This window comes from Macaca thibetana, chromosome 8 (genome assembly GCF_024542745.1).
Source record: "Macaca thibetana thibetana isolate TM-01 chromosome 8, ASM2454274v1, whole genome shotgun sequence".
In the NCBI taxonomy this organism is placed as follows: Eukaryota; Metazoa; Chordata; class Mammalia; order Primates; family Cercopithecidae; genus Macaca; species Macaca thibetana.
Window position 1 is genome coordinate 132,769,457 of NC_065585.1, and position 26,853 is coordinate 132,796,309.

Genomic DNA, 26,853 nt, shown 5'->3' on the forward strand with positions numbered 1-26,853 from the left:
ACCCTCCATACATCTGGAAGGGGTGGGACGGGAGGTCTGATCTACTACAATAGAAAGTCGTTGATGTTTTCTTCTTTATACTTAAAGTGTTCTCAAAGAATTATATTATTTTCAAAATTAGAAAGCAAAAAATTTCATTAACTGGCTTATATGTCCTGAGTCCAGGCTATTTCATAAATGAATTATGAAACTTTATTATTTTTTTCTGAATTGAAAAATAAATGCTTATTATAAAAGAAAAAAATTAAGAAAAAAGTGAAAGTTATCTATATTTCTACCATCAGAGATAACTGCTGTTAACAGCCTGGATATATTCTTTCAGTCTTTTTCTATTCTCTTTTACACACACACACACGTGTGCATGCACACTTAATAAGACCCTAAAATAACTACATTTTGTTAAAGTAACATGTTGAAGAAAAAAAGTCTACTGTATATGTACTCTGGGGGCAAACATGTCCCCAAGAAAGATATGATTAACAGATTGAGTTATTTTTGTGCAGGTAGTTAATTGAATTATCATTGATAAATATTAGTGAAATAAGTTATCTGATAATTAAGTTTTAAACGAATCAACATAAAGCAGTTTTAAATGAGATAATCCCATACCATTCACTGCTTCATTCATTCAACCCCCAGCTTACTGAGAGTCTACTGTGTGCCTAGAGGTATTGTTTTCTGTATTAAGAATCAGTCTAATTTATCAAAGCTGGATGACTTTGCACTATACCTTTAGACTCTGAGTGAAGTTGAGGAACAATCTATTAACTGACAGATCTGCCAAATGCCCTCTCAGCTTAAAAAGTTGGTGATTCACGCCAGGTATGGTGGCCCACATCTGTAATCTCAGCACTTTGGGAGACCAAGGTGGGAGGGTTGCTTGAGGCCTGGAGTTTGAGACCAGCCTGGGCAATGTAGTGAGACTCTGTCTCTTTAAATGAAATAAAATAGCTGGTGAATCAAGGAATTTAGAGAATTTCTGATTTTTTCCTTGCTGCTGCCTCAATTTCACAGAAGAGAAAAACAGAAAATAACTTGTCAAAGGTCACAGAACTGGTTAATCCAAAACTATATTACAATCTAGGTCAACTCTTGGATACTCATTCGCCTCACCATTTGTTCATTTACTCAACAAATGTTTCTTATGTCCTCCAATGGAAGTCCAGTGCTCTTGGCTTGTCATGTCTTTATAATAAAGACAATCATCATAGCTGTTATTAGGCAGTATGTTAAGTGTATTCACTTGGATTACCATGTTTCATGATCACACATTTTTAGTAAGTAGTTAGAAAAGATAATGTTGACAAATAACAGTATTTACAAAACCAAATTCTACCTGCGTCCTTTGTGGGGGTGGAGAGGGGGGAGGTCTCTGTGATGTATGTCTGAAAGTTGTGTATGTATAAAGTTTAATTCATGTACTAACCAGAGAACACTTAGATAACAAAATAAGAGACTACGAATCCAATTTGCATAGAGGCCACTAGATATCCTGGAGAATGGATGAGGAAGACTTAGGGCCTTCAGTGATTCATGCACCCAGCCAGCCAGCATTGAATGAATGCTTACTATTGGGATACAACAATAAGCAAAATATGGACAAAATTCCTTCCGCATAGAGCTTACTGTCCAGAGGAGGAGATGGATTTCAAACAATCACACGAATAACTGTGTATTATAATCCTAACTAACATGCACCAAGAGCTTCCGATGTGTCCGGAGCTTTTCTAGGCACTTTCCCCACATTAACTCATTTAATTCTTGCAAAGAAAAAAACAAAAAGAAAAAACCTGTGAGGTTGGTGCTACTATTATTACCCCCAGCAATGTTTCTTTTTTTTTTTTTTCAGATTGAGTCTCACTGTTGCCAGGCTGGAGTGCAGTGGCACGATCTTGGCTCATTGCAACCTCTGCCTCCCAGGTTCAAGCGATCCTTCTGCCTCAGCCTCTCAAGTAGCTGGGACTACAGGCTCCCACCACTACATCCAGCTAATTTTTGTATTTTTAGTAGAGACAGGGTTTCACCACGTTGGCCAGGATAGTCTCTATCTCTTGACCTCGTGATCCACCCGCCTTGGCCTCCCAAAGTGTTGGGATTACAGGTGTGAGCCACAGCACCTGGCCTCCCAGTAATGTTTCTGATGAGAGCTCTGAAGGAAAGATTCATGGTGATAGGAAGTCATTTGTTGGGGGAGTCTAATCTAGCCTGAGGCGGAGGAAGACAGAGAAATAGACACCCTCTTAACAAGGGTGAGGAAGGTTGTCAAGGACTGCCCCATCTTCCGAGATGGGCAGGGTACTCACCTAACTGCAGGGAGGTGCTGAAAGCGTATTGATTGCGGCACTGCGGAGTCATTAGTAGTAGGCAAGGTAGTGAAAAAGGAATTAAATACTTACTACCGCCTCTATGCCACTCTGTGCAGTGCCGAACCCTGTCCCTAAATTACGTTCTCACAGGAAGACTCAGAGAGAAAATGCACCAGGCTAGCTGTGGGGGAGTCTGATTAAAGCAGGGGGACCCTGAACCCCAGGGAATGGCCGCAGCATGGAGTCAGCAGTGCCAGGCACTCTGATGGGCACAGTGCAGGGACACTGGTGACAGCTGAGGCAAGCTCACCAGGCACACAAGAAGGATGTGTAGAGCTGTCTCTCACTGGATACCTCCAAAGGCCTTGGGCTTTTTTTCTAATTTTCAAAATGTATTTTCTTTCTTTATGTATTTTGCAACATTTCCAAGGTAAACATTAGCTTCAGGTACAGAAATAAAAGAGTTATTTAAGAACTGGCATTGAATTCATCACAAGAACAATCAAATTATAATAGGAAACCAACTTGCCTATTACCAAGGCTAATGAGCTGAAGTGAAGAGTTGCCTTTACAAAGTTCCCTCTCACTGAGCCCCCTGCCCTGCAGCTGACTCAAGCCATCATCACATATGTACATGTATAAGAAAGGGCATTGGCACAGTACAGCAGCTTTGCAACCTCTAAAACTATTTCGGTTTTAGTTCCCAGGAATACGTGCATCTTCCACAAGTATTTGGTGCTTTGCACTATTGACTTTGACAGGTCAGTTTTGAAATTTGATCAGGAACACATTCTCTTGGAGATATATTTTATATAAATCTTGTAATGTGGTAAATTTTCAAATTGTTAATGGTACTAACTATGCAAAGACATCACGTTGTATAGCCTCTACATTTCTGCATCATTTTTCAACTTACACACTTGAAAGTTTTCCTGTACATTTTCCTACAGCAACTTTGATATTTTTTGGTTTCCAAAGAGTTTGCTTGTCACCACCTGTGTGTACTGACTGCTGAGCACCGCTACCCCTCAAAATATTAAGATTCCCCCGTGGGGTTTTCATTTCTGCTTTACCCTCTCCACAGCTTTTGATCTGATTCAATAACATGCTTGGTCTATGAAGAGGAATGACTAAATAATAATAATAATCAGAGCTTAATGTGACTTAGATTTAAAAAATGTTAAAGTTTTAGTTGTCATTTCTGAAAATCATAGATTATGGCAAAGAGAAATTTTAAAATTACTTAGGTTCTGGAATCTAGATTTTGAGGGTCCAACAGATTCTATCAGGTGCTGTTGAACATCCTGTATTTCCTAGCTCTTCCCATGGTTTCTGGTATGTTCCAAATTTCTTTATATTCAGCAATGATAGCTTTAACAGTGAGCTAAGTTTTAGTTTTGGATTCAGTGTGCAACCTGGAATGGGTGAAGGCAGCTGAGATCAATCACAGATTTTGGGGCTCTCGAGGCATGTTTATTGAGGGCCAGGATATTGGCTGTGGGTTCCACCAGAACAATAAATCTCAAAGTTTGCTGCCTGAACCAGCAGTGTTAGCATCACTTGGGAATTTGTCAGAAATGCAAAGTTTCAGGGCTAACTCAAACTACTGGATCAGAAACTCTAGGTTGGGGCCGGGCAATCTATTTTAATAAACCCTCCATGTGATTCTGGTGTATGCTGATGTCTAAGAACCACTGAGCCACTCAAAACCATAGTGCCTTAAACATAGTAACAGTTCAATTTCTCACTGTCTTAGTCTATCAGGCTGCTATAACAGACTACCATAGACTGGGCAGTTTAGAAACAACAAAAGAGTTGAGAAGTTTAGCAGCCACTGAACTGCCTTTGCACCTTGGTTGAAAATCAACTGACTATGGATGTGTAAGGTTTTGTTTTGTTTTTTTTTGGACTATTTTGTTCCATTAATCTATATGTGTCTCTTGTGGTCAACACGACACTTTCCTGGATATCGTAGCTTTATAGTAAATCTTGAACTCAGGAAGCCTCCTGCTGTCTTACGGAGGTGGAGGAGGGGAGGACGGGAAGGCCTATGAGTACCAAGTCAGAGTGGAGAAATGTCTTAACAACTGTCCTGCACCCTGTCCCCCGGTACAGAGGCCTCCAAATGGAGGTTTCTGGGCTCAAAATGCAGATATAAACTATAAGCATGGCTGGCCTGGGGTAAGGTCTGAGTCCTTGACTGCAACTTCCTTCAGAGACTGCAGTTCACTGCCTGTGCTCTACATCTGGTGTGAGTACAGCAGCTTTCCCCTCTAAGGTCTGCTAGGCAAAGCCTTTGCAATTGCCATGGTCAGGCCTGATTTTGGCCTGGAACTGGACTCCTCAGTTTTTGGCTATCGTAGGTCCTCTGCATTTGCACTTGAGTTTTAGAATAAGCTTGCCGATTTCTACTAAAAAACCTGTTGGAATTTTCATTGTGATTGTGTTGAATCTATAGATCATTTTGGAGAGAACTGGCATTTAAAAATACTGAGGCTTTGGATCCACCAACGTAGTTAGCTCCACATTTATTTAGGTCTTTTACATTTCTCATAACAATGTTTTGCAGTTTTGATGTGCAGGTCTAACATATCTTTAGTCAGACACAAACTTTAAATATTTTTGATGATAATAAATAAGTAGTATTTTTAAAATTTTGATTTCCATTTTTTGACTTATAGAAATACGATTTTTGCATATAGATTTTCTAGCTGCAATGTTGCTAAACTAATATTAGCTCCGGATTTTCTGTAGAGACCATGACATTAACTTAAATCATGTGGTATTAATTTAACTGACAGGCAGCGCAGGTATTATAGGTGAAAAGCTGGTGACCACCCCCCTCCTTTTTTTTTTTCCCCCGCCACAAGATATTTGATAAAACTGTCAACTCAACACCTTAGCAGGCAGACTACCTGCTCTTTGAATCTGTATTAGCAGGGAAAATGGTTGGGCGCGAATCTCTGGGTGAGAAAGCACTGACTTCTTCCTGTCTCTTTAGCAAAGTACTTTGAGAAAGATGAACTCAGGTAAAAACCAGTCATTTCGTTGAACAGAGCTGGAAGGAAATAAAGCTATGCTAAGATTGGAGTTCTCTGCCTGTAGTCTGCAATACAAATTGACTGAGTGGTGATTTCAAGCCTTCTAGTTTTGATAAAGCCAAGAGCTATAACCCTTCTGATAGCAGAAGATAAAACTGTGACCCAAGGCACTTCTCAAAGGCCATCAGCAAAGTGTTCTCTGCCGGACAATGGAAGCCAGACAAGCAATAGAGATCATATTAAGGGCACTGCCTTCCTAACCATGCCTGCTGCTTTTGCTGGCTGCAAGTGTATAGCCATTAAGTTAGTAGGTACAGGAGATATGAGAGAGTCTCGTAAATAAAGATGAAGAGTAGTTAGGCAGAAGAAATATGACTAATTGAGATCTGTATCTGTGGTTATTTGTAAAAGGAACCATACAAGGAACAACTCGATAAGAAATCCCTTCAGTATCTTTTAAAAATTGGATTGACAAAGAAGCTATTAAGCCTAGCTTGCCAATGCCTGTGTCTCTCTGACCCTACTCAAGCAACCCACAGTCCCTCAAAGTGCACCAGTAAGAAACTGGATATAAAAAGATGTGTAGCCTGTCACTGAACACACTCTTCAGCATGCCCTTCAGATGGAACCATGGATCATGGGTAAGAACCTCCCAGTGGGTAAAGACTGCAGATGCAACTAAAGATCTTCAGATGCAACAAACAAGAGTTCCTCCTGGAAAACAGAACTGGCGTCTAACCAAGAATTTACTTCACTACCTTTGCAGTCTAATCTCTCTTCACATTTGCTTAGACAAAGAACTACTATTTTGTCCTCACTCTTCTTCCAAATTAGTTTTCGTGCCCTACTTCACCACTGCATACTGGCTGTGTGGGGAAGGGAACGGGGAATAAATAACAGTTTACTCTGTAGCTCACTGGACCATGAGGAGTTATATCAGACTTGTATGGGACTGTTACATCTTTAGATCATGGATGCTGAGCTGGATGCGGTAACTGCTTAGAACTTTGGTTTTTCTCTCTTCAAACAGGGTGTGTTCTATGTGTCACAAGGGTATCCATGGATATTTGAGAGGCCAGAGGCATAATCGTCACACAGTTGTCCAAAGAACATTCTTGTTTTATTATTAGAACTGCCAAATATCCAAATATTAGTTGGATCTATAGTCACTGTGCAAGAAAACCTCATCCCCCACCTTCCCAAGTTAGATGTGGCTGTCAGATCAACAGCAACATTAGATCCTCATCAGAGGACAAACCCTATCGTGAACTGTGCATGTGAGGGATCTAGGCTGCACACACCTTATGAGAAGCTAACTACTGCCTGATGATCTGAGGTGGAACAGTTTCACCCCCAAACCATCCCCCGTCTCCTCGTCCCCATCTGTGGAAAAACTGTCTTTCACGAAACTCGTCCCCGGTGCCAAAAAGGTTGGGGACTGCTGGATGAGGAGGAATGTCTGAAGAAAAGAAGTCCTAGTGGTGAAAAAGGCATCACTGAAGGCAAAAATGTTCAATTATTTCCTCAAAAAACCAAAGAAACTCAATGTAACTTTGCTTGCAGCTATTCTGCTAAATGAAAAACACTTGTTTTTGAAATAAGATGTATCTGCTCTTTAAAAATGCTTATTCTTTTATAATTATAAAAGTAACAGCCATTGGAACACTTGAGAACGCCGTTAACAATACAGAACCCTTAAAAAAGTTTAAAGACAATGAAAATCACTAGAATCCCACTATCCTGAACTACAAAAAAATTGTATTTTTTTCCAGTTGTTCAGTGGGTGCGCAACTGGGAGTGCATGCATTTTCATACATACTACATATATACACACACACTGCATTTGTTTTACTTTTTCATTTAACATCAAAATTGTATCAGGTTTTTTTTGTTTTTGTTTTGAGACAGGGTCTTGCTCTGCTGCCCGGCCTGGAGCACCGCAGCCTCTACCTCTCTGGCTCCAGCGTTCCTCCTGCTGCAGCCTCCCAAGTAGTTGGGACCACAGGTGTGCGCTACCACACCACCATGCCCAGCTACTTAAAAACGTTGTTTTTTTTTTTTTGGTAAAGATGGTGTCTCGAACTCCTGGCCTCCACAATCCTCCTGCCTCAGCCTCCCAAAGTGTTGGGATTACAGGCATGAGCCATCATGCCAAATAAGTATTTCTTCACACTAAACATTCTTCAGCTCTTAGTTGCAGAGTATTTCTAGCATGTGAAACTGCATACCATCAACCACAAAACACAGAAAAATCAGTATGTATCAAAAAGAAGTAACTGAAAAACACAAAATATTGTCTTTGACAGAATGACTATTTTTTCAGACCGTTAACTGTGACCAGGCCTTCGCAAGCCTAGGAGGGACTCCTGGCGGTGTGTTCATGAAAGGCCTGTGGAACCCACTTGGTATAGCCTCCTAGCAGTAACAAACAGTTTAGGGATGATTTTGCCCAGGGGAAATACAAATTACAAAATCAAAGCTAGAACCTTTTTAGTGTTGTATGCCTGGCAACACACTACATTCTACACTTAGCACTGCTAAGCCTCCTGCCCTCCTTACAGTCCAGACCACATGAAAACAAAGTGGTAACTAAATCCATGCAGGAAGCTGGGTGAAAGCTTCCTTTCTGTGGGTGCTAACCTTAAGTTCCTTCCCTTATCTGAGACGACCTGCCCATTTTGCCAGAACACATGTTAAACCAAAATCTCACACAGATTAACTCCCAAGTCACTCACCTGGCTCCAACCACTTTACATTTAGTTTGAGAATTAGTCATAGGAACAAACAAAAACGATTTGAGAAACAAGAACAATACAACACCAGCATTAAGTCCGCCTACACTGCCTTAAGGGTGCTTTTGGTGCCTTGCTCCCGCATTTCGGCCCCTGCAAAATGGGCTTAAATATATCTGTAAATACCTAACTTAATATTGAATTCATCTTCCCTATTCCGCGCACTTTGAGAACTGTGCTTAGTTTTCACTTTGGACGAACAGGAACCCTTCTGATGACCGTCATGACAATGTCTCCAATAAAAACGGACAGTCTAGCTGGCTGCAAGGCAGGTCCTCTTCTGTCTTACTGGGCACTGCTGAACTGCGAGGTCGGGGCGACACGGCAGGAACTTTAAAATCAAACCCCATCCCCAAGGGCTCGGCGCTGTTTTTTGGCCTCTACCGCTTCACGTACTTGGTGCGACAGGAGTGCACTAGTTCTCTGCCCGAGAACTTCGTCCCGAGAGGAGAACCTCTGGAACTCGCCGGGCCACACCCCCCGTCCGGGGAAGGAACACGCCCCCGGTGACAGCCTGTACGGTCCCGGCCTTGGGCAACCTCGATTACGGGCGGCCGCCAACTCCACAGAAGCGCCCAGCGCCCGCCCGCGCCCCTGCCGCCCCCCAGTTCCGGCCGCGGACCCCACTCTCTGCAGTTCCGGCGGCGGCTCCGCAGCCGGTAGGGCCGTCCCCCGCGACCGCCCCTCGGCTGGCGCCCTCCCATGCTCTCGGCCACCCGGAGGGCTTGCCAGCTCCTCCTCCTCCACAGCCTCTTTCCCGTCCCGAGGATGGGCAACTCGGCCTCGAGCATCGTCAGCCCCCAGGAGGCCTTGCCGGGCCGGAAGGAACAGACCCCTGTAGCGGGTAAGCACGGGCCACACGGAGGGCGCGGGCGGCGCTGCTGCGCATGCGCGCCTGTGCCCGGCAGCAGCGCGCCCTCCGTTGCCCGGAAGGAAGCCGCGGGCTGGCCTCTGGCGGGTCGCGGGGCGGGGGTCTGCGCAGGCGCGAAGGGGCGCCGGCCGTGGCCGGGGCGACGCTGGGGTCCACTGACGCCCGTTTGTCTTTGTTTGGCTTCTCATCTTCTGGAGCTAAATTGGGCACTTTTAAGGAGCCTAGTGCGTCGGTCTCACTTACCCAGAGTGCATACCGTGGCGGCCCCAAGTTTTGGGCAGGAAATGTGCCGGTGGGGTCTGCCTTTGCTCGCGGGCGCCCGCGGCGCTGTGCCGGCACCCTCCTTTCTTGTCTCCTCTGCGCCGGCCGCCGGAACCCAGGGCACTTGCAGCGGGGCTGGTGCGAGTGTTGTCCCGGGAAACGCCGGAATGAGACAAGACAATGAAAACCTTAAGTGTGGAACTGCGTCTTAGGCCAGGGTTCCGGCTGCAAGAGTCACCCGTAGTGCCCCCTCGGGCCCTAGGTTGGCCCGGCTGTCGCCAGGGGCTGCCGTGTGCCGGGTCGGCTTAAAGTGATGCTTCTCAAACTTGGAAAACTTTCTAGTCGTTCTTACACCAGTACCTTGGGAAAATACAGTAAGGGTGAAATACTAGAAAAATGTTCACGTGCTTCGATGCCATGTAATGGTAAACTGCTATAAAAGTTATCAAAATCTTTCGCAGTACGAGAGCCACACTTTAGTATTACCTTAGTGCAGCGCGTCTCAAAGTGCCCGCACCTGCTGCAGCAGCAGCAGCAGCAGCAGCACCTGGGGTGGCCTTGCCCCATTACTGAATTGGAGACCCTGGGGGTGGAGCCCAACAAGCGCTAAAACAAGCCCTCCAGGTGATTCTAATGTACCCTGAAGCTTGTAAACCACTGCCTTAGAGCTGTTGGATGATTAAGTGATGTTTAATCTTCTACACGTGGCTCAATGCCAGAGAAATTCAGCATTTAAAACATTTCCTAGGAAGTTTCTTTTTTCCTTCAAGAATTGTTGAGGATAGAAGGAGGTCATATTGAGAGTTTGTCATCTCGTAGAATAATCGGTATGAGATTAGGAAAAGGTAGAGGTTTTTTTGGATTAGAGGCAGTTTAGAAATTGTGTGACTGGCTTGTTAATCGAATTAGCAGTTTCTGTTTCCTGGTTTCCCCATCATTTCACCTCTGACTCAGCAGTAAAAGTTTATTTTTGATTCAAATGTAGAGATTGGGTTTTGAAACAAATCTAGTAAACATCTATAATTATATATATAAAATATAACCAGATTATCTAAACCTTATAAATATATCTTAAAAATTTTTCATTCTTTTACAGGCAGGTATTTATAAGTGCATGTTGAAAGGCAATACGTTTCAAATGTGAAACTTCCTCAGCTTGCGTTATACTTCCCGTTCACACACTACCGTATCTTTGCTATGCCTCCCATACACCAAAAAAACCAAATCATCAAAAAACTCTTGTTCAGATTTCCAAACTGGTTCAAGGTCAAGATGGACCAAAATTTACTTTGACTTTATCTTAACCAAAGCCTTCCCAATCAGTTTCCCAATATGTAAATGACATTTTTGGTAAAAGATTAGCAAACATTTCAGAAATGAGGCAACAGTTTTTTTCATATCCTCATCATAACTTTTAACTGCCAAACCTCAGGACCTGGTTCCTTTCCAGGCTCCGCTGTCTCCATATAGCTGTGAGTGTTTTTGGTACGCCGACACATCTCTGTATCTGGGCCAGTAAACCTTTTTTTATTTGGTGTAGGGCCAAGCCTACAGTGCATATGTCCTTATTGTTCATCTGTTGTAACTTTTTCCACAAAAAGTGTTTGAAATTTAGATTGTGGACGTTCCAGTCTCCACTCCTGAGTCTTGACAGGTTGCTGAAAGCCCTGACTGGACCCAGAAATGGGCAGTGTTATCTCTTCAGTGGGTTTCAGTGGCTGTAAACTTGAAACTTAAGGATTTAGTATTGTTCTGAATTCACCTCCACTGCAACTTGCATCGTGTTTAACAACTCCTCCCTTGTCCACATTGCCTCCATCTATGTCTGTTGTTATTTGTACCCTGACTCTCAAAAGTTGCGTGACAAAAGCATCACCTTTTGACTTCAGAAGTCCTGTTTCTTTAGTGCCTTTAGATCAGCCTAGTGTCAGGTGTGTACCATTACCAAATACTTGTGGTGTTAAGGATTACCATCTTAGCATTCATCCTACCATTTTTATATTCTTAAGGACAATTCCACCCTTTTACAAACTGTGGCCAAGTTTTCCACCTTGCGAGAAGGAGTCAAACCTTCAAACTTTTTCAATGTTTAATTTATCCCAGGCTACCTAAAATGGATCAAAACATGAATAGGCCTACCTGGGTGAGTGGTGAAAACTGAACCTGCCCTGGACTGCCTCATTTGCAGCCTTCTCTGTTCAGGTTAGGGGGCGCCTGGGCAGCGCTGGCTGGCTGGTAGGGCACACGGCAATGTGTGTGCCCTATATGTGGAGATGGTCTCATTCTGCTTCAGTGCCTGACCACCAAGCAATACTCTTGAGAACTTGGGACTGAGGGACAAGGGGAATTCATTCTTGTTGAACTGTATTGGTATTGTTCAAAATAGGCTGCAGGTAGAAGGCTCATAATTAAAACCTCAGAGTACCTTCCATTTTGTTAAGATGTGGGTTCCTTACAGTCAGAACTGATCTTATTTCCGGTGAATTATTATAATTATTGTAAAAGTCCAATATGGTTTGATTCTGTGTCCTCACCTAAATCTCATTTCGAGTTATAATTCCCACGTGTTGGAGGAGGGGCCTGGTGGGAGATGATTGAAACATGGGGAGTGGACTTTCCCCTTGCTGTTCTCGTGAAAGTGAATGAGTTCTCACGAGATCTGATTATTTAAAAGTGTGTAGCTTCGCCCTTTGCGCACTCTCTCTTTCTCCTGCTGCCCTGTGTGAAGATGTGCCAGCTTCCCCTTCTGCCATGATTGTAAGTTTCCTGAGGCCTCCCTGGCCATGCTTTCTGTACAGCCTGTGAAACTGTGAGCCAATTAAACCTCTTTTCTTTGTAAGTAACCCTGTCTCAGATAGTTCTTTATGGCAGTGTGAGAATGGACTAACACAAAGCCCAACTTTTATGTAGAACTTGTTTTTGCATATTGGAAACATTACTAATCTGTGTTTGGGAATGAATCTTACCTTCTTATAGAGTATCAACTTTTATGTAGAACTTGTTTTTGCATATTGGAAACATTACTAATCTGTGTTTGGGAATGAATCTTACCTTCTTATAGAGTATCAGTGGGATTAGGTGTTTGGGATTTGGAGCTATTGTTTAAAATGACTTTGACAAGTTCGATTCTATCTTGGCTTTCTTTTGTTTACATTCTTAGAGTTCATTGTATTTTTTTGGTACAGTGCTTTTTTGGGCACTAACAGATGTTAAAAACAGATGTAGAGCACCAACAGAAGGTATCCTCTTTTAAGAACTTTAAATAGAAAAAAACAGTAGAACAATGTATTAATCCAAAAGGTGGCTCTTTGAAAAAAAATTGAACTACACCAATAACATTTATAAACAATGAGCTAGTCTCAAGAAAAAGAAGAAAGTACAAATATACAAAATAAGACTTGAGGAGATCGTAAAAACGGATAATTTGAAGAATAATAGGAGACTACCTGAACTCTTTGAAAATAAATTTTAAAACTTTGATGAAAGTGATAATTTTTAGGAAAATATAATTAATCCTGATTGACCCCAGAACAGGTAGAAAATTTAAGGTTGATTTTATAGAAGAAATAAAGCTATTAAAGAGTTACCTCCTCCCAAAGCATTATGTCCAGTTTCACCAATAGTATCTACCGAATATTTAAAGAGCAGATAATTCCAGAGTAGGAATAAATGGCTATTTCCTTAACATGATAACGCATCTATTTCAACCCAAAAGCCCACTTTAGGCTTAGTGAAGAAACATTGAAATTTCCACTGTTGTTCAGGCCAAGACGAGGAGTGAGCACAGCCTAGTACCTTTTACCAGGTGTGCACTGTTAGCAGACTTTTTGGTGTTACTAGTTTTAATCCCGCCTTTAAAAATAAATCCTACCTTTTTTGTATTAAGGAAACTTCCACCTTTTTATTAAGTGTGATCTGGTCATTGATTTATACTTTGTAAGGAGGTAAGATTCAAACCTTTAAACTTTTTATTGTTTTATTTCTCCCAGGTTACCTAAATTGGATTATAACATGAACTGGCCTACTTTGAGTGATTGGTTATTATTTTATGTTGTAGATACAGCCAATGTGGTCAGACAAAGCAATTCAAGAAGTACAAAAAAGGAATAAAGATCAGAAGTTCTTAAATACATAAGGGAATGTAGCATTTGATAAAGGTGGTATCTCAAGTCAGTGGGGAAAAGGGGAAATATTCAATAAATGATGTTGGGACAACTGGGTAGCCATATGGAAAAAAAGGTTGGATCTCTACACTGTAAGCCAGGATAAATTTTAATGTTTGATGGAATAAATTCCAGATACATAATAGCTCACACTTGTTAAGTGTCTTATATACCAGGCACTGTAGTAATTTACTAATTACATTTAATCCTCACAGTAACCCAAAGAAGTGGTAACTATTATCACCACTTATGGATGTGGAAACTGAGACCCATAGATGTCAGGCAGTTTAAACAACGTACATTGCTAATAAGTAGTGGAGCTGGGGTATGAACCTAGTCAGTTTGGCTATAGAGTTTCTGGCCTTAACTCCTATACTCTTTTTGCATTTAGATAATTGTAAAAAATGAAACAAAGTATGAGAATAGAATGTTTTTATAATCCGGGTGTGAGGAAAGCCATGACCTAACCATGACTTGAAAATCAGAAAACGTAAAAGACTGATAAATTAGATCATATCACAGTAAAATCTTCTGCATGGCAAAAATCACCATGAGCGAAGCCAAAAGACAAGCTATGGTAAGTAGTTGCAATTCATATCATAGATGAAGGACCAATCTTTTTAGTTATATAAGAAGCTTCTAGAAATAAGAAAAACACCAACATCTATTAGAAAGATAGACATTAGGTTATGAACAGACCGTTTACAGAAAAGTACAATTGACTCTTAAGCATATAAAAAGATGCTCAGCTTCACTTATGAGAATGCAAATACCATTTTCATTTTTCAGATTGGCAAAAATCCAGAACTTTGACGATGCACTGTGTTGGTAAATTTTTAAGGAAAAAGACACTCTTATACATTGCTGGCAAGAGTATAAAATTGGCTCAACTCTTATGGAAGGCAGTTTGGTTGTATCTATGAAATTTAAATGCATATACCTTTTGACCCAGGAATTCAATTTCTGGGAATTTATCTTCTGAACGTAACTTCCATGCATGCCAAATGATGACTGTACCAGGTTATTCACTGCAGCTTTGTTTGCAATAGCACAGGACTGGAAACAACCCAGATGCCTATCAATAGTGGCTAGTTAAATAAATTATGTTTCATTGTCACAATGGATATGCAGCTGTGAAAAATGTGGAACATCTGTATGAATGGGTGTGGAGGGATTGCCAAGATGTAGCGTTAAGTGAAAAAAGCAAGGTCTGAACAGTGTATATATCGAGTTTTCTAATTTTTCTGTGAACAGAAGGGAAAATAGTATGTATAGAGAAACTTTGAAAGGATAGCTAAGAAATTAATAGTTGGGGAGGGGGCTGTGTAATGAGATGAGAATCGATGGAAGCATAGACTTTTTACTTAATGCTTCTTTTGTAACTTGCTTCTTGTAATGTGACTGCATTTGTGAATTAAATAAGTCCACTTGGAAGATGATCTGTCTTGCTGTTTTTAGTCTAATTGACCACCTTTCTGTCATCTTTTGTCATACTTATTTCAAGTTTTTTTTTTTTTTTTTTCAATTTTGCTCTCTTTTTCTTGTCAAGTACATCTTTTTTCTCCAACTTGCTTTTGTAATCAAAATCTACATTTTGGCGTGATTTAAAAATCTAAATTTAGAGAGTGAAATCGGAATAAGTTAATCCAAGTCATTTTACATTTCATAAATATTCATTTATATTGAAGCATCAATTGTGGTGGCATCATTTATACAAAGAACAGATCTTTGGGGACAAATTCCTTCCACTATTATGTAGAAAGCATTATGTGTATTTCTTTTATTGTGAGTGATTTTATTGTACATTGATTTTTAAAAGAAAATGATAGAAAACAGTTTTCCTTTTAGAAAAGTTTTCCCCAATGTGTGATTAATTTCTAAATTGTAGGATGCAGAACTGTTATTTCCCTTCTTTGCATCCTGCCCAGAGCTCTTTGATTTTACAACCTGTTCCAGAACGTTTTGTGTTTCCCTGAAGTCCCTGGGATGAGGCTATTCAGTACCTCCCACAATGTGATCCTTACCTACTTTCCCAGTCTTTTTCTCCACTGTGTCCCCATAGAACCCCATCTCCTGCCTAATGTGTTTTACTGTTCTGCCTCTGTATTGCTCACACGACCATACCCATAGCGTGGATTGCACACTCGGATCTTTTTACTTATTCATTCATTAAATGTCTATTAAAGGTCTGCTTAGGAAAGGCCTGTGTTGCCCACATATCCTTATCATCAAGGAAGCATCCTTGAAATTTTCCCCGCCCTAATTCCATTTCTTCTGGAAATCCATCCCTTTTCTCTCCAACCTAAGTGATCCCTTTCTTACCTACTGGACAAATAGCTATGTACTACTTTATGAATCCTTTCTATGGCATCTTGCATTGCTAATTAGATGTTTTATTGCACAGAACTTGCACAATCTGTCTCACCTCCCCACGTGGTGAGCTCACAGCACTTCCCCAAGAGTGCTGCCCACACCAGGCAGTCAATAGTGGTTTATGGACATTGGGAAGAATATAGTTAATGCCTGAGAACAAAGACCAGAAATGTGGTCTTTTCGTGTGACCATGATGTTACAGAGAAGTTAACAGAGCTGCCCCGTTGTCCATGGGGCATGTTCTGAGTTCTTCCAGTAGTGGTGATGGAATTTTGCTGATTTCTCTGAACTTTTCCCTGAGTTATTTTTGTGACTTTGGCCAGGGTGAAGGGTGGGGAACCCTTCATCTTTAAATCTGAGTGGAGACTTGTTAGGCATCTGCAGCAGCGATGGGGAAAAGGTCATCAAGCTCAGTGCAGTCCACGTGGGGCCTTGGCCTGCGACCCTCAGGCTCAGGAGTCACTGTGAGCCCCTGCCTTGGGTGGCGGAGGGAGGAGAGGAGGACAGCTGACCCAAGGAGTGGGAGGCTGGTTGGGTGAGGAGACATCAGCCTGGGTCATGGGTCTCATGAGTGTGAGTGGCTGCTAGGCCCTCAGCAAGGACCAGAGTGGAGGCCTCTTTGCTAAGCTTGGTGTGGCTCCTGTATGGGTCCCGGCAGCCTGCCTGCCATTGATCACCCCTTACTCCTTGGCAGATGGCCAGGCCCCTTCCCATGCAGCAGCAGCTGTCTGGCCCTGCCCTCCTGTGCTAGCTGACATCGCCAACCCTCTGGGGATGTATGGAAGACTGAATTCTGCAAGAGATGCTTTCAGGGTGTTAGTGCATGATGAATGAAAGTTGTGGATCTTCTGCATGCTGCTCTTATCTTTCTCACATCATAAACTCCAAGTTTGAGAGCATCACAATATTCATTGATATGTGTAGCACTACACAGTGAACTGAGGGCAGGAATTGACTTGTTCTTTGTCCTGGAACACAGTAAGCTGATGATAAATACTTGTTGGAAGACTGTAGCATATAACCTGTTGAGTTCTTTGGGAGGCCAGGGTTCCTCTGAGCAGTATCATGCCAACAGACACACGCATGTTATGTATTATGGCACGTAATCGGTAAGTCCGTAAGTGAGTAATGGGGAGGAGCACAGTGCATTGAAGGATACAGGAAGCGTCCAGGTTTGGGGGCTCAGGCCTGCCATTTGTGGTTATGTTATTGGTTTTTCCTATCACATCAGAAAACTTTATTTGCTAGATGGAATTTCTGCAGCCAGATGAAAATGTATGTGATAGGAGTGGATCGTGTTAGCTAAGTCAGATTTCTAATGAGGCCCTGAGTTGTCATCAGGTAGCAGTTTCACCATTTCCACTGGTGTCTGTCTCCTTACCACATTTTAAGCTAAAAGAGGTAAGAGGTCAGGAGGGTAAGAGTCTGGCCATGGCTTTGCTTTCTTCTCTTGCTTCCAACTACCCTTGTCTGAAATCTGCATTTCACCTTGGGAAAGTTCCGCCTTTCTGTTTCCAAATACTTACGAGATGCTGTAACCCTGAACTCAGATCTAAAACCAGACTTACCATTTGCTTCCAAAAGATGGACTGACTGCATGTTTTAATTTCCCAACCTCTCTCAATGGCGCTGCTCTCCTCTCAGATCCCAGAAGCCGCAGTCAGGGTCATCTCTGAGCCTTACCTCTGCATTTGAGTTGTCCTTCCTCCCATGAGTCCTGATGACTTCTTTTCTTCATTGGTCTCTGATCTGTCTTCTCTCCCCTGCCTGAGCTGTTCAGAGCATTATCAACATCTACCTAAAATTTGAATTTCATTCTCTCACTGCTTAGGGAACAGCAGCGATTCTGACCTGTCCAATGACACTCTTCAGTGCTGGACACTTTCTGTAATTTGCTGCTGGCCTCAGTGTTCCAGATCTCCACTTCCACCCTGAGGCTGGCTCCTGCTCTGAGCTCCTTCCTTCCAGGTTGCTGTGGTCTGAATGCATAGCCCCTACTGAATTCACGTTAGAATCCTCACCTGCCAGGTGATGGGATTAGGAAGTGGGGACTTTGGGAGGTGAATAGTCATGAGGGTGGAACCTGCATGAATGGGATTAGTGCCCTTATAAAAGAGACCCCAGAGAACTAGCTAGTCTCTTCGGCCATGTGAGGACACTGTGAGAAGGCACTGTCCGTGAACCAGAATTTGGGCTCTCACCAGACACCGAACCTGCCAGCGCTTTGATCTTGGACTTGCAGTCTCCAGTGCTGTGAGAAAGAAGTTTTTATTGTTGATAAGCTGCCAGGTTATGATAAATTGTTACAGCAGCCTGATGGACTGCGACACAGGATGTTTTCTGTTTTTCTTGCAGCCTTGTCTAGAACATCTTGGGACTTTCAAGGCTAAATTTGGCTTCTTCCACTTCTCTGCCGCCCCTTGGGGCTGTTTCAGCTTAGATTGCTCTTAGAGTTGGAGCTGGAACTAGAGCTTTGGGACTCTGTTTTGTGCTTTCATTTCAGTGTCTCTCCTTGGCGAGATGGAGGTAGAATCCCTTTGGTGCTTGGTGATAGTCATTTTCCCCCCTATGTTTTCTGAACTCCTAGCCTGGTTATAGAAGCTGCTGGCATGATCAGAGTTCTCAGCTTCCAGCTGCTTTCTCCTGAATATCCTATCAAAATGCTCTCCCCATTCAGTGAGATACTCAATGACTTTGACTCATAATGCCAAATGCTTGATTTTTTTCCTTCACCAAAGATCTGCGTGTCCTCTGGGTCAGCTGGTACCTCTTCTGTAAGCTGGGCCTCTTATGAAAGGGGACATAGACTATTGCCCAATGTTTAAAAAAAAAAAAAAAAGGTATGGTTACTTGTGTTTCTGTAGGAATTTTGTATCCTTTCATGGAGGTGCATCTAGAGTGTTTCTCAGCAGGGTATATTTCTGATCCACTAACTTGTTGAACAAGTGTATTAAATTTGCATCCTAATACAGCAAAGGCTAGTAGTAATGAAACTGGAAGAAATATGACAATATATTTAGATGATTATATTATAATTACATTAAAGTATAAAATTTAGGAACATCGGATGTCTTCCCAGAGCATGTTTATAAAATGAATTCTTTCGAAGATGTTACCATAGGAAAGTAATATCAGTGTTGAATTTTCCTTTAAAAAGTTTTCATATTTTACCTTTGATTTAAAAAAATTTTTGCCATTAGGTATTTTATACTTTGCGTAGGTCAAAAGTCATGTGCAAAATTAAAAAGCATTGTTCAGATGAGGCCACAAATTATTCTTTGGCCTGCTGAAAATATCTGATATTTTAACAGATTGTACCCAAAAGAGAAGAGTCATGAAAATGAAATACTTTGAGGGAATTCATAGCTTTCCAGCTGGGGAAAATGAGACCTGAAGTAAAAAATTTTGAATGCACTGTTGTTAGCAGATGAAAAGAAAACCGCGTAAGAATTTGTAGAGTGGAATAGCCGGCTGCCACAGAGCCCCCGAGAAAGCATTGCATTGCTGAGAACTCCATTGCCTTACCTCTTTCGGAGAGGCAGTTTATAAAGAGCCACCTCATCTACCAGTGAGCCCTCTGCAGGGACTTCTGCTGGTCCCTGGGGTGTCTGGCTTACCATTCAGCATTCCTTGCACCCTGAGATGTGTGCATCAGCATGAAGGAGTTCTCAGAGCCCCAGGGTGTCTGAGTGGTCCTGATAACAGGACGCTCAGGCAGTCTGTCCCTGACCAGCCAACCCATTTGACCCTCCTTACTTAGGAATTGCTAGCATTTATTTTCTTTACTACTCATTTGGTATGCAGTCATATTATTTGAAGACTTCATATATTGTCTTTTTATCGTTTAAGTTTATAATGGTGATTAATGTATTTCTGTTTTCTCTATAATGGCATTGCAAATTTAATGAGAGCTTATTTACTTATGTGGATCCCTCCCACACCTACGCATGTCTGTTACATGATAACCGTTAAATGAACTAAAGAATGATTGCGCTTATGCTCTGTGGTATTGTATTTGGAAGCTGTGTGTTCAATAAAACTCTTTTAGTATAATTCAGGCCAATAGGTATTAATATTAATGAATCTCAATAAAAGGAAGCTATGTTTTTACCTTCTAGCACAAACCATTCATCTTCAGAAATTTTGTTACGATTGTGTGTGTGCATGTCCAATGGCTGACTTTCCAAGCAGTTATTAGAAGAGATCTGAGTTTTTAGCTTCTGCATTACGATTCGTGTTCAATATTTATGGAAGAGAAGTCTTTCTACAAATATGTAAAAATATTGGTGAGTGAAGGAAATGGCTCCCAGTATGACAGAAGAAAATATCCTAGAGAGATCCACAGTTATCTGCAGTTTCCCCAAGGTTGTGTTTACATAAAAAAGACATTGTTTTATGTTCTAGCATCAAGAGATGATTTTATGATCTAACAGGTTCCACGAAGAACTCTCGTAAGGTGGTTCTCAGTCCTGGCATAACTGCTTCGGAGATCCCAGAGCAATATTAGTCTCTAGATTTATTGGTTTTGCTGCATTCTGTTAGCATCATTCATATTTTTCTCCCAAGGGTACCACTTTCCTCTCTTTTCCTAATACCAAGATATGGAAACTCATTTATGCCGTGGAGTGTGATGCTGGGAAATGAAGGCTTGCTTATTACCTCTCTCCACAGGACCTTTCGTGACCATACGTCGATGTCTGCCGCCTCAGTATAAATAGGCACATTCAGAAATGTGTTCTCTAGTGAAGGACATGTTGGCTTGGTGGAAAGCTCAGGGACTTCGCGTTTGGACTGTGAGTCGGAGCTGCACGTCATGTGCTTACTGGCTGTGTGACCTTGGATAAATTTGCCTCAGTTTTCTCATTTGTAAAACAGACAGTGGCTATTTCTGGGAATAGATGAGATAATAGGGAAAGAGCCTAGAATGGTACCTGGCTCCTGCCAGATGCACAGAATGTTTGTTTTGCAGTGTGATGGGTCCAGTAGGGACACTTAGGGGACAGTGTACTGTCATGCTGTTGCCCTGTTTTGTAAGAGTGACTGATGGCTACGTGACATCACCACACTTCCTGCAAGAGCTGCGGTGTATGGCAGGCAGCTAAGCTGTAGGCGCACATGGCCTTTAGCTCCACCTGAGCTCCAGCCTTCCTTTTCGGAGGACTGGCCTCTGGGTCCACCTGTGAAGCAGGAAGGTTGATTATTACTTAAACCCACAGTCCTGTAACCTCTTGGGAAAAGATTCTCTCAAAATGACTCTTGATGGTCAACATGGGTATGCATTTATGCAGCTTCCATTCCCATCGCTTCCTGCAGGCAGTGTTCTTCCTGATTGCCCCAGTCTAGTTTATCACAAGGGAATTGCTTTGCGGGGCAGTGAGCTCGCTTTTGGCAGAAGAGTCAAACAGAGGCTGGGAGGTTCCCTTACACACAGTGGTGGCTGGCTCTGGAGTGCCTCCCAGCTCTGGGTTCTACTTTTCTAGTCTCCTGCCTTTCCGCAAGTATCTCCACCCAGCTCCCACAGAGTGGGTAGCATCAGGAGAAGGAAGGGCAGGGATGGGTGTTGTGGGATCTCAACATTAAAGAGCAGACGATGGGGGGCGAGGGAAGAGCATACACTGGGGCCGGGTAGGGGGAGGGAGAACAGTAGAAGAAGAAAAGCTAATGCCTACTGGGCTTCATCCGTAGGTGATGCGTTGATGGGTAAATGTGTGCCGTGGTTTGCTGCACCTATGCAATAAACCTGCACATTCTGTACATGTACGTCAGAACTTAAAAAAAGAGCAGAGGACAAGGAGCCTCCAAGTTCATGTGGAAAAAGTAGTTAGAGAAGCAAAGAGTACTCAGGAAACCAAGAGAAATGAGAACATCAGGAAGAAATGGATGGTCGGCCACAGTCATTGCATTTGGCAACCAAAAGCTTTTGCCAGCAGTGATGGGCGAAGACAGGGAGGGCAGGAGCCAGGCACCACGGCCAGGGGGGAAGCGTGGAGACCTGCAGGTCCTGGCTTCTCTTTCAACAGCTTGGCTGGAAATAAGGTAGCAGGTTCAAAAGGGGTAGGGTTTTTAAAGGTGGGAGAGACTCAAAAATGTGTGTATTCTAAAGGGGGAAGATAGGGGAAGATGTTGAAGAAAATCTAAATTTTGTACTACTGTTTGTCATTTTATACACGACGACTTTTTGACTACCTGTCTCCCTTTTTTTTTTTTTTTGGTAGAGACACGGTCTCACCATGTTGCCCAAGCTCGTCTTCAACTGTTGAGATCAAGTGATCCTCCCTCCTCAGTCTCCCTGAGTGCTGGGATTACAGCCATGAGCCACCTGGATTGGCCCCTTTTGTTTTTTTATTCATAGTTATTTTTCTGCTCTTTCTCTTCTCAGCCTCCCTCACTCCTCCCTCCTTCGCTTGCTTTCTGAGGCTTCTGACAACTCATCTATTAATGAATTTATTAGTCCTGTCCTTCTGGAGGCCCTCAGTGCCGCGTGGAATCTGGACCTAGCGACTTCTTATTGTCCATTTAGGAGACTCTTGGTGTCCATTGGTCCAATTGACTCATCCCCGGCCGTGTGTTAGCCCTCTATAATTCTCTACGTTGTTGCTACAGCATTTATATGCGTCAAGATGTATCTCACAGCATCTTATTCACCCTAATATTAGTGACAATATTCACTAATATTTTCACTTCTGTGCTTAATTTCTTGAAGGTTTTGGGATTTAAGCCCAACCAATTTCTGTGGAGAGCAGTAGCATAGGAAATTAAACACACAAAATAAAAGTTTGGTTTAGAACTGCTATAAAGCCACATTGGGAAAACGTAGTCACTGTTTTCCAGTAAGTACACAGTCGGGTGTTTTGGATGGGGAGAGGTGAGTACTGTAAAGCTGTCTCTACAATTTTGAAATTTCCTTTTCTGCTCACTCTTTCCCTCCTCACCCTCCTCCTCCTCACCCTCCTCCTCCTCACCCTCCTCCTCCTCACCCTCCTCCTCCTCACCCTCCTCCTCCTCCTCACCCTCCTCCTCCTCACCCCCTCCTCCTCCTCACCCTCCTCCTCCTCACCCTCCTCCTCCTCACCCTCCTCCTCCTCACCCTCCTCCTCCTCACCCTCCTCCTCCTCACCCTCCTCCTCCTCACCCTCCTCCTCCTCACCCTCCTCCTCCTCACCCTCCTCCTCCTTCCCTCCTCAGCCAGTTTGCTCTCCAGTGTAATACCCATGGTGGAGACCAGGATGGAAGCTGAAACGTGAGAGGTGTGTGTGGACGGTTGGTGTGGGCGTATGTTCACATTCATAGGTGAGCCTGGTGTGATGGAGGTGGGTCCTGTAGGCTCACTGGGGACCCTCGGCCCAGCCCCCTTCACATGGCTCCTGTGGTGCTGGACTGGCCACTGAGACTGCCCTCAGGCACCAGTGACCCCTGGGGTGGGTCATCTGACCCTGTCTGGACAGCATCTCCTTCCTGCAGCTTGTGTGCCTGTTTTCCAGAGATGGGAGCTATAAACTGTGAAGCTCTAGGGCTGGCAGCTGCCATGGTGCTGCACCCTGGAGAAGACCTGCTTCCAGCAGGAGAGGTTGAGGCCCATGGGAGGAGGCAGAAATGGTAGCTGGTCCCGCTGCCTCCAGGCTCCTGAGCTCTCACCACGCTCCTGCCCTTCCCGTGGCTTCACTCTTCAGCATTGCCTTGGATTCTTTGACCAAAAACAACCAGTCCATCGCCCTGTTCTCTTTACCTCTCTTTCCTGAAGCCACTCCAAGTTGGAATTTTTTCACCTGCAAGTGATTGAACATAGATGTCTTTCTTATCCTTAACAAGGTTTGTCTCGAATGGAAGATAAATGAGGATCACATTTGGAGCCAGTGGTCCCTTGCTAGCTTTTCACACGAGCCACGCTTAGAAGCTGTGCTAGCGCCGCAGGCATGCTGGACGTTCGTGTTGTTCCAGTGCTCACTGCCGTGTCCTGAGACTCTGCCACTGGCAGGATCCTACCTGTGAGGTTCTGGGGACTGCTTCCCCATCCTGCAGAGTTTAGCGTTGCCCCCAGGCTCACAGGTTTCAAGAACCAGGTGAGAGAGAGCACCTGGCTCGGCATATGATCTGGTACTTTTTAAAATTTTTTTAGGCAGGGTCTCACTCTGTGGCCCAGGCTGGAGTGCAGTGGCACGATCTTGGCTCACTGTAGCCTCAACCTCCTGGGCTTAGGTGATCCTCCCATCTCAGCCTCCCAAGTAGCTGGGACTAACAGGCATATGCCACCATGCCTGGCTAGGTGTTTTTTGTAGAGACAGGGTCTCGCAATGTTTTTTATTTTTTTATTTTTATTTTTTTTTTTGAGACGGAGTCTCGCTGTGTCACCCAGGCTGGAGTGCAGTGGCGCGATCTCGGCTCACTGCAAGCTCCGCCTCCCGGGTTTACGCCATTCTCCTGCCTCAGCCTCCGAGTAGCTGGGACTACAGGCGCCCGCCACCACGCTCGGCTAGTTTTTTGTATTTTTAGTAGAGACGGGGTTTCACCATGTTAGCCAGGATGGTCTCGATCTCCTGACTTCGTGATCCACCCGCCTCGGCCTCCCAAAGTACTGGGATTACAGGCTTGAGCCACCGCGCCCGGCCTGGCAATGTTGCCCAGGCTTGTCTCAAACTCATGGGCCCAAGCAGTCTGCCTGCCTAGGCCTCCCAAAGTGCTGGGCTTACAGGTGTGAGCCACCACATTCAACCATGTTTTTTCTAGAAAAATAAAGCGCTTTAATTACAGGAACATCACAGCTTACCACCTTTCTCACTAGCAGCCATAACGTGAGCTCCTGGTAGAAATGAATAGCTCCCTTATGAAACCTGACTGTTCTTAAGTGTCACATCATAAAGCTTTGGATCTCCTTCCTTCCCCACAGCGTTCCTCCCTGCACAATTTAAGGAAAACCTTTCTTAGGCCTTCATATTTCGTGCTTGGGTGCTAAGCTTTACAGGGCTCTTGGCTATCCAGCCATGCCCATGAGCCACAAAGTGTTTCCCCCTCAGCTGGGCTTGTTGTTTCATCAGAGCCAAGGTGAGAAGCCACTGTGGCCCCACAGAAGGATCACTGAGAGTGGGCTCAGGAATTCTGGGTTTTGGCTTGCTGTTAATTTGCTGTGCAGCTTTGAGCAATTTACCTAACTTCTCTGGTCACAAAGTCGCTTACTTATGAAAAGTGCTTGAAAGCAAAGTTCCTGGAGGCTTTTCTTTCCTCCTGACCTGTGGTGATTTTAAGTGCTTTCTTGTGTTATGCTTAGCACTTTCTCTCTTCCTGTCAGAATTAATCTCCTTTCCTCAGAAGCTGATGAATTGAAACTCTAAGCCACACATCTTTCTTGCATGATCTCACTTGCTTCTTTCCCCCCTCTTTTTCTGTTTTTCCCCTTAAGGCAAAGGCAGAGAAAGAAGATGGAGGCCTAGCAGCCTGGTTGCTAATACAGTTATGACATTCTTCTTCTCAGTCTAGGGGAAGTTACTCTGGCAATTATGAATCCATATCCCTGCCTCGGAACTAACTTTATCCCCCCTTATTATTGTTTCATTTCAATGGGATGGCTTCTTGCAGATTTTTTTTTTTAAGTCTTTTTTTTTTTTCCCCCTGAAGTTTCTTACAGAGACCAACCCCGTTTTCTCTGAATATTTGAAAGTATAGTTGAAACTCAGGCAGTTTGGAAGCAGAACCATGCTGTGATTTCCTCCAGGAGCCGAGGTTCTTTGCACATGGACTACACACGGGCCTTGTGCTTTGTGGACTGTCAGTTCTGTGCCAGCCTGCAGCTGTCTCTTTTTATTTTGTTGTGTTTTTTAGAGAAGTTCTCACTCTGGAGTGGAGGCTAGAGTGCAGTCGTGCAATCCCGGCTTACTGCAGCCTTGAACTCCTTGGCTCAAGCAATCCTCCCACCTCAGCCTCCCGAGTGGTTGGGACTGCAGGCTTGCATTACCATGCCTGGCTAATTTTTTTTTTTTTTTTTTTTTTTTTTTTTTAAATTTCTAGTAGAGATGAGGTCTTGCTATGCTGCCCAGGCTAGTCTTGTGGTTCTGGATTCAAGCCATCCTCCTGCCTCGGCCTCCCAAAGTGCTGGGATTATAGGTGTGAGCCACTGTGCCTGGCCTTGGCAGCTTCATCTTCAGTGTGAAATTTATTTACAGCTTTTCTTCCTAAAGACTAGTCTTTCCTAATTACTATGTGCAGGGTCTTCCATACTGCTGAAGGCTGTTGAGCAAGGCATAGTCCAGATAAACTGTCTTGACAGAGAAGTAGCAAATGGGAAACAGGCTGAGGTTGGATGCTGGGGAGATGCCTGGGCAGGATGTCACCACATGGATTAAAATGGAGGTGGGGCAGGGCAGGGCCAGAGGCTAAGCCAGCACAGCAAGGGGTAGCAGGCCTGTCTGGGCTGCACACAAGGTTCAGTTGGAGGGCCGTCCACAGCAACAGCAGGAAGGGGTTGATCAGGAGGCGTCATATAAGAACTAGGCAGACAGGGCAGTGGATGATTCTACGTGGAGGGGCCTGCTCTGAGGCTGCTGGTGCTCCTTTGGTGGTCTGAACCTGGCATCCTGTAGCTGACTTCCGTAACTCACTTGGCATTTGGGCCTCATGCTCCTTGGCTTAGTCCCTAGTTCCTTGCCATGGGAACGTGAAGCTCTCCTTAACATTTCTCTAAATTCTGGAGTGTGTGTGTGTCTAGGGGTGTTTGTGTTCTCACGATTACCTCTGCCTCAAGGTTCGGGCATCCCCAGATGCGCTCTCCTTTTCACACTGAATTGACTCCTTTATTTTTATTTATTTATTTATTTATTTTGAGATGGAGTCTTCCTCTGTCGTCCAGGCTGGAGTACAGTGGGCATGATCTCGGCTCACTGTAATCTCCGCCTCCCGGGTTCAAGCAGTTCTCCTGTCTTGGTCTCCCGAGTAGGTGGACTTACAGGCACCCACCACAACTCCTGACAAATCTTTGTATTTTTAGTAGAGATAGGGTTTTAGCATACTGGCCAGGCTGGTCTCGAACTCCTGACCTCAGGTGATCTGCCCGCCTCG

The 26,853-nt window shown here is 43.7% G+C and overlaps 1 protein-coding gene across 1 annotated transcript in view; it reads left to right on the forward strand.

Moving 5' to 3' along the window:
• Nucleotides 1-7,417: 7,417 nt before the first annotated feature.
• Nucleotides 7,418-26,853, forward strand: part of MSRA (methionine sulfoxide reductase A) — a 423,943-nt gene continuing 404,507 nt past the window's right edge. Inside the window, exon 1 of the mRNA XM_050801122.1 lies at nt 7,418-8,983. Within this exon, the coding sequence (XP_050657079.1) occupies nt 8,842-8,983 (142 nt within the window). The 5' untranslated portion in view covers nt 7,418-8,841. The remainder of the gene's footprint in view (nt 8,984-26,853) is intronic.